The sequence below is a fragment of the Pavona decussata genome, unplaced genomic scaffold (genome assembly GCF_977016875.1).
Source record: "Pavona decussata unplaced genomic scaffold, jaPavDecu1.1 SCAFFOLD_92, whole genome shotgun sequence".
Taxonomy (NCBI): domain Eukaryota; kingdom Metazoa; phylum Cnidaria; class Anthozoa; order Scleractinia; family Agariciidae; genus Pavona; species Pavona decussata.
Window position 1 is genome coordinate 1,352,245 of NW_028145509.1, and position 12,256 is coordinate 1,364,500.

Sequence of the window (12,256 nt, forward strand, 5' to 3'; positions counted from 1 at the left end):
GACAATTAGGCGATGGAAGAGACATTTCGCAGTCTAGCAATCGGCGCAATATCGCCAAGCAGCGATCCTCACAAAGAATCCCCGGTTCTCTCACAAGCGTTAGTCCTCCGCTGCGCGAGAGAAAAGTACGGAATAAATCCTCAATCTTGCCTCATTCTTAGGGCTCAAGCGGCCGCGTATTTTTTGTTGCAATCGATTGTGCGATATTGCAAAATTTATGCTTACTTCTCCAGCTTCCCACTCGCTCAAGTTTTATAACGCATTCCCTCGATCTCTTCTCTCCCAGTTTGCGCCACCTTTATTTCCGGTTCACGTTTCCCCCCCACCCCCCCCCCCCCTCACCCCACCCTCCACTATACAGCACCAAAAGGGAACATGGGACGTGGTCTACCTAAATGGCAGCCCACAAGCAACCAGTAAATTGGACACAACCAGACGTCACAGGTATCTAACGGAAGTCCACAGCAGTCCCTTGTTTCTCTAGTGACGCGTTCTTGCGTCATCAGATCAAGATACAGACTTTAGGCAGCGAGAACTGTGACCGTCGGAAAACCTCCGAGTAATTTCTAAATTAACAACTCTTCCCCAGTTTCCATGGTTGACGACCGCGCCTAACTTCTTCAAAATGGCGGCCACTTGAACAGAAAAAGAACGAACAAAGAACACGATATAAAGATTCGTGGGATCTCTTTAGATCCACGCTTTATGGACGCCAGTCCGTTACAATTCATTTTGGCATCCGTTCAAAGTCTTGTCAAGTACCTATTCCGTTAAGAATAATCCCAATGACCCCATTAGCATGTTCTCGATCGGTTAAAGGCAATTAAATATTACTCATGATCTGGAAGTAGAGTGTGAATATATACCGACAGAAATAGTCGCTGTATTGATTAGAAGTCAATATCACCAGACGACTAAAATATCGATTACGTTTTCTTTATTCCAGCAACAACTGAAATTAACGCAAATAGAATGGACAATATCACCAAATTAAGATAACTCGAGTGGACTATTTAAAGAAGCCTTTTTAGGACGATTCAAAATCATACACAAACTTCAGGAAGAATGTCAGCGTCGGTAAATTAATATGTTATAAAAAAAAAACGGAATAAGAATTAAACGTCGGACGGCTGGATATTATAGTGAGGTACCTCTAATCAATACTACACTGTAAATTACAATAGTTTGTCTCCGTTATATTCTAATATTGCATTCAAACCCGCCTCTAGCCTTAGAAGTGATTGCGAACTTTTAGTTTGACGTTGCACTTTTTTGTATTGTCTTTCAGGTGATAAACGTGAACACAAAAATTCGCTTCATGTGTACTGAATACGGTGACAATTTGTACGTAGCGAGTCCAGAATTTATGCACTTTAGTATCGCGTTCAAGAGCCAAAAGACGGCATCCTTGTCGCCGTTAAAGGATCATTGTCAGGGAGATTTCTCTGTCTTCTTCTAACACCAAATTGCACTTAGAGGACCGAGAAGAAAATATGATCTGATTTCTTCGGGGAAGATAAAAAAGCAAAACCCGTTTTTAAGCGATGTTTCCAAAATACACAGGGAGAAGTTGAAAACGTTCGTCGCAATCCATCTCAATCCAGGGCCATCCACAGTCAAAGATATTAAATTCTAGTTTTTGTAGGTGTACTAGTAAGGCAAGTGTTAGCCATTATTTGGACGCTCAATCGATACAAATATGTTTTTTTTCGGTGATTCAAAGTAACACTACAAATAGGCGACATTGCCCCACAAAGGATCATCAGCGATGGTTCGGTAGATCGACTGTCACCATCATTACTTGTACCGTGCGGCCAAAAGAGTGAAGAAATGGCCGCCGTTCGAATTATCTTTCGTATCGTAATTTCCACAGGTACCCGAAGCAACACAAGTACTCTAAAAAAATTTCAGAAACCATAAAGGTTGATCGGCGGTTGTCACGAATTCAAACCGTAAACAAAGACACACACAGCACCAACCAGTCGCCACATACTTAGCTTTAAAAAAACGGAAAACTTATTTTAGTTAATTGTTAAATGACTTAGTTAGCAACTCACAGAGTCTCAGACTCATGTTTGACCGCTGTTAACCCAAGCGTCAACAGCGAAGTGGTATTGGGTTCTAAAGTATACAAATAAGATCCCAGACAAAATTTTCCCGACAGATTTCCCTTCCTACTTTGGTAATCTCCTTTAAAGTTAACATTTGTTTTGTAACATCGAAAAATTCGATTTTGTTTCCAGTTTCGTACTCTTGTGGGCTCTTGAGATTGAAAGGATTATATTTACATGTCACAAATATTTAAAAATTATTCACCGCCGTTGAAGTATACAGCTTCCCACGCAGTCGGGGCGGAGGGGGTAAAAAGACGCCCCTAAAAACACCTGCGTGGCCCGCGTATAAAGAAGATTTGGTCTCTTACGTTTACGCAGAGATGCGTTGCGTGAAGACCCTGATAACGGCTGTGTAGGAGTCTAAGGTAGGTACAGCCGTGGTTATTTCAAATATTTACCAAGCAGCGTCAAACAACGAGGTGAATAGACCTTATCACGGTTTTGGAAGCCATCTTAATGGGTAGGCAAACACGTCTTGAAATAACAGTGTTTGTATGGAAATCCGACGTCAAGTAATTTTCATGAAATATCGCTTCTGAAAAATACATGAATTGGAAACTTTAGGCACTGGGCAAAGGATTTACAGAAAATAACTGAGGAATTTAGCTGTGCTATAAAGCATCTAGTTGCGTTTTGACATTTTCATACATTTGTCTGAATAGCGAACCAGCAGTGAACTGCTATTAAGAATAGTTCGCGGGAAAAAATACATGGAAATGTATGGAAAGTTCAAAACACGACTGGACGCTTTCTGGCACAGCTACATCCCTTCCATTTTTTTGTTTCTTAAAATCCTTTCCTAGTGCCATGAACTGGTTTTCAGAAATACCGTTTTATAAAAACCTGTCGTTACACCCAGAATCTGAGTGCGAAAGTAAAAACATGTTCTCTTTCGCTTTCTTTCCAGAAGTTCGAAGAAGTTCTCACAAGTAGACGACCTTGCCTTCAACCGAAATATCAAAGTGTCGAGGTTTCTTTTAGACTCCTGAAATCCCTTTCACAGCTGACGATGGTGTGCTGTGCTTCGGGCAGCTAGCATTGCGAACATTTTGACCGTTTTCCAGCATCCCTCCGCGACATATTTCTGACCAAGTTAGTTTTATATCTTAGTTCGAAAGTCAGCTAGTTCATCTGATGTGGTAATAAATTGCTCCTCAACCGAAAAGTCTACAGTTGCTGGGCGATAGCTTCGTAAATTGAGTAACAAGTAATACAAGCTTTGAAGAGAAATTTTGTAACAGTAGGAAAGCGAACCCGCTCCATTGAACAACAGAAGGCAAGTGGATTTTTTAGTTGTAACGAGTGTACGTGCACGCGTCAAGTGGCCGCTAAAATTATCCCTCTATCATACTCCTGGCAGCCTTTTGTGACTCGCTCCGACTTCCTGTCCGCGTTTTTCACGTTAAAATGGCGGGTTCTACACACAAATCCTTCTTACATCGGAACAATCAAATCCCGGACTCGAATTCAAGCCTCGGAAACTGATTTGATATTCTGTTTGTAGAAAATGACAATATAGGTTCTCGTATACTATTTCTAAGCTTACTTTTCAGTAGAAAAAGAAAAAAAATGCTATATAATGGATATTAGGATAATATCAGATAACAACACAATCAATAACTTATCGCGCAATTATTATTCGTCAAAAAAACGTCATATTCCTTACCACCAAATATATCAGTAATGATTGAGTTTGAAAATCCGGACATTCTATGTCGTCTACTATCTGCCGGTTTGCCACCGTTGTTGAAATGAACTTTGCTATTTGCTTCCATAGAGGGGTTCTTGATTTACATAGATTCGACACTAGATGCTAAAAGTACTTGTCAACAAGCGTACAAAACAAAAACAGACGTGTTTTCAGTTGAACTAAAAACTCACGAGTAAATATTTGATGTTTTTTTTTTTTTCATTTAAGCAAACGGTACGTATCGGAAATCATATCAAATTGTTAAATAAAGTAGTAAATTTCTTCTTTTCGGGAAACTGCGCAAAAATATAGACCCTTCGTGCTTAATTTCAAATTGTAATTAGCTATACTGACACCTCACTTTGTAAACATGCAGTACTCATGTAAATCGTTCAGTCGATCAAAGTTTGTGTTCAACTTCGCAGACGTACAGACGTTGTAAACCGGATGTATTGAGGTATGGAGCAAAATTGACCAAGACAAAAGCGCGTAAAATTTAGGACAGGAGTAAGCCCTCGAATGCAGCAAGAATGTATATCTCTAAAATATCCCTGTACAATCAGACTACTAAACAGAGAACTGAATGAAAATTCATATACCAATGAACTTACCAGCAGCTAAAATGATCGACACTTTTGATGGCTTGGGTTCTTCCCGGCGTTTTTCCTTTCCCGCTTTTGCGAACAACACGATGAAAATTATCAACAAAACGGTGAGCAAAACGATTCCCGCGATCAGTAATTTCTCGCGCTTTGACAACGCAGACGAAGAAGAATGCGGCATCGGCTTTTCACTCGTTGGTTGAATTTCGAGGTCCTCGAAAGATGTTGACCTGTGAGCCACTCGTACAATAATTGGCGATTCGTCACCTGGCTGCTTGTGAAGGTAGTTCGAGTTAAGGAGATCATGATGATCATCCGTTGGCCGATACATAACTTTGAACGGCGCGGCCAGTGAACAAACTGTCGTTACACACAGGACGCCCACACAAACGGTTGACCGATTTTAGTTTCGAATATAAAGGGTGTTGGAAGGTTCCTATTATCGGTGAAATATTGCCAGGAATATTAGTATTTAAATTCAAAACAGGCGGAAGGCAAAACCCTTCAAAGCTTAAAGTTCACGGTTTTTTGAGCCAAACGAACGACGAAGCAAAACGACGGAAATAAGTTAATATTTAATTGCTCTTCAGTTGATACTGAACTCACCACTATTAGGGGCTTTCAGACTTCCCATATATTCCCCTACATTCTAAATTACAAATGGATGGGTCAAACGCCATCACTAGGGTACTCCAAGCAAAGCTAATTTAAATGTGCACCTGTCATAGCTTTGCAGCCGGCCTATGGTATTCTCGTTATCCATCTTTTTGATAAACATTCTCAAATCATCTGTCCCAGAATAAAATCTCTTTACGAGGGTAGCGATTTAATACAAAGGAAATTAGTCCTTGGGATAAGAATTAGATCCTGTGAATTCTAAAATTTAGAAGACGGCTGAGAAGGCCGACAAGCGCTAAATATATTCTGATATATTAAGCATATTTATTGGCCACACAGACGAAAATCGATTAAATTCGTGACTACAAAAACGTCACTACGCCACAGGAGATCAAAAAGCAAACATGCAATTGCAAGAGATGGAATTTCCTGTTCAACAATCTGATACATTTAGCATATACCTTTGTCGAGTAAGTTTTCTATTTTTCGCACACAAAGCCTCAATTGTACGTATATGCTGCGGTTCAAAATTGTTTTATGCTTTCGAAACATTTTCTAATTAGTTGAAGTTAATTTTTAATTCCCTTTGTCTCAGATTATGGTATCGAATACTGCACAAACAAAAATAAAAATTAAACTGTTGGAAGATTGTTAAACAAAAAATTTAATTCACAACATGTACATCAATAAATTCTCACAACGCCTTCCATGAGAAATTTGGGCTTTAAGTACTCTTTATTTTCTTTGTATTGAAAGAAGTGGCCTTGATTGCATTAGAGAGTTCACACTGGCAGTTACCTCAAATTCTGTTCTTCTGAATAGACAGGCCATTATGCATCAAAATCAGCTTTTTAATGCAACCGCAGCCATTGGTGTCATCCGCCAGCTGTAGTCCTGTACTTGTATTCCGGAACGTTCAGCAACGAAAGTTAAATGTGATTTACTCGGGAAAGTTTTATTTGCCCATCTTAGTTAGGAAAACCTCCCTGGGAGGTGAGCAGTGACGATCGATCCATATTGTCTGACGCAATTTACGAAATTGGAAACGTCGAGACGAAATTAGAAACGTCGACCTTCTAATTGTGGTATATATAGTTGCGGTTGCTACTCGAGCAACCCGTGCATCTAAAAACTATTTACCCTTTCACCCCTATGATCTGAATGTCAATTCTCCTGACCGACTGCCATACATTTCTTTTTATTTAGTTCACAGAATTTGGTGTTACATCATTGAACAACAAATTGACGATTTTCTTTATTTCATCAACTGGTGACAATGCATTGATAATGAAGGAGAATTTACATATTGATCACTCCTGGAAGTGAAACGGTTAACTCAAACCTAGAGCGCAGACCTATGAAGCATTCTGTATAGTTGAGGACAGTTTCGGATCAAAAAACGTTCCTTTGAAATATTGCATCCGGGTTGTATTTAATAAAAAGCAGTAATTAACTGTGTTTGCTAGGGCCACCGCGACAAAATAAAAGTACCGGATCTTGTAGTGAAGGATCTAATCAGCAAAAAAATTGTAAAACTTGAAATAATCTAAAAAAAAAAAAAAGAGCAAGGCTAATTTCACGGTCAGGGAACTATGTTTTCAAATATTTCGAAAGGCACGGCCTTCCTTCTTCAGGGTATGTTTGAGACTGACCCTTTGGCAAGAGACGTTACAATTTAAAACAGTTACAATAGATACCTGAAAAACATAGGCTAAAGTTACATAGGCTGGGCGGCGCAAAGAAATTATTAGTGTTGAGGTTAAGTCTTGCCCGGGTCGGTCACAGTCTGGGAAAACACACGAAAACTCCAATGCGTTGTCTCCAGGATGACAATTCGATTCCCATCTTCTATTTTGGATCGGCGCTCCGTTGAGGTATAGATAACAAGGATCGTGGCCGTAAAAGACTGTTCAGTGAAAACCAGTAATTAACTGTGTTTGCAAATATTGGAAAACATACTTCCCTGACCGTGAACTCAGCCTTGCTCTTTTTTTTAGATTATAACAAATTTCGCATCTAAAACAAACAAACATGAGGTTAAGTAATGACGTACGTAGCGAAGTCAATTTGCAAACCTGCTTGACGTGGGTATGTGTACTGTTTTAACCTATATAATTTATCACTTCCTCCATACCAATGACAGTTTTAACTCGTTGTTGACAAATAGAAAATCGCTTACTTTTATCGTTAACTATAACTGCAACACTCACGAGGCGCCAGGAAATTTCCATTTTTGATAGTAAGTCGCGTGACGAGTCACTGCGAGTGGGTACCTCAAAGTAACAACATTTCACTGATCTCAATCGAATGAAGAGAAGTGACTTAGGTCACTACCAAATCCTAATTGCTTCGAGGTTTGACGTCGATCTCGAACATATCGTATCATCAGTGACAAATATCTGGATAAATGGCCCACGTATCCTTAACTCCTTGAAAAAAAACGTACAGAGGATTCACCGAAATATCCGATTTTCAAGACTTGCCAAGGTGGATACTTCCGACAACGTCATTAAATGTCGGAAAGCCTACGCGACACGACCGCAAAGTGATGCGGGTAATTTTTTCACAGATTTACCAACTCAACCCTACAGAAAACAAATCACAGAAGGAATTGTTTACATGGTAATCTGTCCCATCCCGTGGAGTTGAAAAACGTGAAATTAACGCTAAATTACAAAAGATTTACAGATACCTATACTACTTTTTGGTTAGCGTTAGCTCAACTACAGGCTTTAAAATCTGTCAACGTTAATTGAAAGAGCTATATAATATTGGGACTTTCATCTCAAAACTATTGCAAAATCGCATGGAATTATGGCAAAACTCTAACAAGGGCCACAATACACAGCACGTTCCTTCCGGTGTAGCACAGGTGCGCTGACATTACAGATTTGCTTCGTGCACTTATTACTGTAAAATAGCATTAAAAAGCTCTCAAACATTAAGTTAAATCCTTCCATTTTTCGCTGGAAAAATTTATCATCTTTTGGTTTTGAGCCTGAAAGTAATACTATGAACAGTATGGCGATACGCTGGAAACAGCAGAACCATCAGTTATGCGGGCAGTTATCAAATACCTTCTTCTCCAGAACTCGTCGGAGTTTTGATGTTGTTCATCGCGGTTTTCCTTCCGTGGAAGACAAATCTTACAGTACACATGAACTTTCTCGAGGGTTTTTTTTCTCCTGAAATTTTGACGTCTTCTGTCGGTAGAGACGTTTGATCGGCCATGTTGTGCTCAAACTGGGTAACCGTTCCTTTTAGTCACCAGGCCTTTTATCAGTCAAAGGTTGCCCGCTACTGACTTAGAGTTAGAGTTAATTTTTTTATATTCGTCCTCCGATTGCTTGAAATCTTCGAACACTGTATAACTGATCATTGAAGAGCTCACACCCTTTCATGGCGGGAAAATTTAACTTTTTTTGTTTTAAAATTCAGAGTCGAATTGCATTTGAAAACGTGGTTTGCTATAGTAGATCACGTTGTTCATGTTTTTGTGCTTATCGATTTATGCTCGTTTCTTGTGTTCATTTACGCTCGTTTATGGTTTACTCCTCTTTTCAATTCAATTCAATTCAATTCAATTCGTTTATTTTGCCATTAACCAAAAAAATACAACATAAATACATTATAGACGACACACAATATTCTTACCATTACAATGTTCATACTTAACTATTGACAATATTAAAAGGGTTAAAGGCTAGGAAGCCTATATAGAAGCCGGGGGCTTATTAACTATAGGCTTCCTAGAACTATAGGATAAACCATAGAAGTTAAGGGTACTGATTGAAAATTCCAATTATTATTATTTTTTTTTAAAAGAAGAGAAAAAGAAAGAAAGAAAAAAAAAAAGAAAAGGTAAAGAAAAGGTGTGTAGCTCAACAAAGAGTCAATTTAACTTAGAAAGAAGGAATTTTTAAGTCTTTTTCCAAACAAACTGATACTTTCACTGTTTTGAATTTCACGACTTAGCGAGTTGAAAAACGTAGGACCTTGAAACCGAATTGAGAATTTTCGAAAATTAGTTCGACAATAAGGTATATAGAAAAGGTTGGAATTTCTTGTTTTATAAGAATGTATTTGGCTTGCAAGAGTAAACATATCACGAAAATAATTTGGAAGTAAGCTTCTTTTAAAAAGATACATAAATTTACCTATTTGGTATAAATAAATGTCAGAGAATTTTAAAATCTCCTGTTCTTTAAAAAGAACACCGGTATGAGCATCAAAAGAAACTTAAGAAACTAACTTATCTGTAAATGACCTTCGTTTTGTGGACATGTCGGCCTTCCGAATTTTCGTATAATTTTTTAATGCTATTCTACTTTTCATGATAGAGTAATAACATCATGCCTATTTTTTCCCAGATCGAACTGACTGTACAAATCTAGTGATGGTATAATGAATGGCTGGTCGCGCTTATAGTTTTTTTCCCAATCGCCAGCACTGATGTATTTACAATCTTGAACTCGGCAATTTTTTAACTAGATTCGGCACTAAAAGGCTGGATGTGTGAAAGAGATTGGTTCCCTGACATGAAATCTTGTCGAACGTAATCAGTCGTGCGTTCCGGCTTTCAACATTTCAGTTTTGGTTACCTTACATATTCACTTCAGTGAAACTGACATTCACGTACATGGCAAATATGAAAACATGCAGCTGCTGACTTCGTTCGGCTTTTAAGTTCAAGCAACAGCTCTTTTGAGGTGTTGGCGAACAACTCCCGAGAATATAAAAGATGAAAAATGGAAAGATAAAAGGTCGCGCATTACCGAATTGTTTCCCTCGGAAGCTTTTAACACCCTGTTATAAAATGCTATGCAAATTTCTATATTATACCCCGCCTTCTTATTCTTATACTGATTATAAACAACATGTTGCTCAAATGTCCTAACTGCTTGGTTTCTTTTCTCTTGTTGGCATAATATGAATGCACTTTGTATTAATTTGCAAATAGTCAATGGAAAAATTGAAATGAAATCAGGGTATGGCGCTGCGTTCAATATTAGTAACCACGAACTGGTTAAATCGACTTATTAAACTTTAATAGCTTATTGCCTAGGAAAAAATTAAACAAACTTTTGCCATTTTATTTAAAATTTCGACTTCTTGTGCTTCCAATCCCAAAGCCAGTCTCCTTCCGTGTACTAATCTACTATTCAGAGTTATTTTTTAGTTCCAAATTAGTTCTATACATTATAAAGTTGGCTGATTTTCCGTCAGGGATATTCAAAATATAATGTATTCTGTATCGGAAATTTCATGTTAAATAGTTAACCAGTTAAAGCCACGCAGATAATATTGTACGATGTTATTGTGCGATGCAGCTAATTCTGTTATCAATCTGAATTAAAACAGGGCTTAGAATTTATCCAGGACAACCCTACCTTGCGCAGCTTGTTGCAAAACCGAATCATTTGTACACTGAGTGGTATTGGTACGATCCGATCCGCATGTTTCCATGGTTTGGTTTCGCTTGTTTACTTTTTCGTCTGGACCTTCGCATTTTCCATCTTCTTCTCCGTCATGATCAGAGGCACTGACTTCCTTCTTCATTCTTCTATGCTGTCTCTCAGAAATGTATAATCCCGCGAAAATTGCACAAAGAAAAATTAGCACCACGACGCAAGCGAGGAGAAGCTTTTCCGTTTTCGACATTCCATTTCTCTGTCGACGATAAGAGATAGTTTCTTCTCCGATATTGGTATCGGCCAAATCTATCCCGTTTTCTGCTCTGCAATATTCGACCTGACGATTCGACATCTTCGCCGGCTAACTTTGTATTTTTCTGTCACTGTATATATAATTGTTATGCATCGAAGGGAAATTTGAAAGCAAGACAACGCTTATAAAACACTAAAGTTTGTCTGCATTCACAATTTTTTCTTTTGCATGAAGCAATCAAATCAAAAAGAAGCTGCACTGTTTTCAAATACACAAACGAAGTAATTAAAAAGTTTTTTCGACCTTGCACAAAGGAACACCTTGCCGACATGGTTTAATTAGTTCCATCCTGATTGCCTGGTTAGTGACCTCCGAGTGAATTTCTCAATTATTTCTGTTTTTGCGAGAAATTCTCTGTAAAAAAGCGATATAATCAATGCCAATAGATATATCAATTAAGTGTAGCCACTGTTTTTCACGCGCCCTGATTGGTTATCCAAACTACGGCCGGAAAGCATTTGCCGATTCACTTCTTGACATTGTCTTGCCGATTTTCTTCGCCAATTTATCAGAAATAAAGTGACTTATTGCGGCTGGATATACACTGGCTGGGCATATACTAGGACCATTATTTACTTCAGTGTAGACGAATAATTGATAAATAAAACACAGTTAGATTTGTCATTGAATCGGCTGCCCTTAATATGCCAACTTTAGTCAATAATATTGACATGACACTTGATTGCGTGGAAGATGTTTGCGATTCGTGCGTCTATCATAATTGCAAACGAGAATTTGTGCGGAATTTGTCTCCCCTAAAAATCACTCCATCGTTGAATTCTCGATGATTTGATGGAAAATTAAAGGTCGTTGGCATGCATTTGCCAATTGAGATCTTGGTTCCTATTTAAACATTAAAGCGTGTCTAGGGACTATGGGCTGATAGTTGCCCCGCGGAAATTTGATGTTCTTAAACCGAACATTTGGCCAAGTTATCATTTAATCTTTTCTTTTATGCCCATGAATAAAAGAACACTATTCCCATGACTTGCATGTTTGATCAAGTACTAATGAGTCGTCCACACGGGGGCGAAGAGGATTTTAATCCTCTTAAAAACGTGTTGAACGAGCCAGCTGAATGTGTACACATCAAACAAACCACACAAAGAAACGTCAGTTATAACCGGCTACTAAAAATGTAAATGTCTAAACTTGCTCAAGACCACGTTTAATAAATAAATAGAATAAACAACCTTTATTTACCCTCGGAAGTGTTTATAGCACAAGTGCTAATGGGGCCGGGCATTAAACTTCACAAAGAAATAATTTAAATTGAAAATAACTTGGTTAAAAATCCCAACTGGCAGGAAGCAGACCAGCTGGCTAAAGTATTTACAAGCGCGTCCGAAGACCGAAGAGTTGAAGAAACGGCTCCAGCTAGCGGTCAGAGTGGGCCCGGGTCCTCCGGATTTCAAGCTGCCTCCCTCCGTTTACCTTTTTTTTTATTATTTGAAAAAATAGACACAAATTAAAGCGCACAGATTAGATTTTTCTTTAGAGCTCGG

The 12,256-nt window shown here is 38.5% G+C and overlaps 1 protein-coding gene across 5 annotated transcripts in view; it reads right to left on the reverse strand.

Annotated features, from left to right (window-relative positions):
* LOC146473776 (endothelin-converting enzyme 1-like) overlaps window positions 1–12,256 on the reverse strand; it is a 37,560-nt gene that overhangs the window by 19,541 nt on the left and 5,763 nt on the right. Inside the window, exon 1 of one of the 5 annotated variants that reach the window (XM_085117799.1) lies at window positions 10,415–11,047. The exons of 2 other annotated variants lie outside the window; for them this stretch is intronic. In XM_085117799.1, the coding sequence (XP_084973925.1) occupies window positions 10,415–10,790 (376 nt within the window). In that variant the 5' untranslated portion in view covers window positions 10,791–11,047. Of the gene's footprint in view, window positions 1–4,415; window positions 4,973–8,101; window positions 8,271–10,414; window positions 11,048–12,256 lie in introns of those variants that run through there. 2 more of the 5 variants (XM_085117803.1, XM_085117800.1) reach the window with 2 other exon arrangements.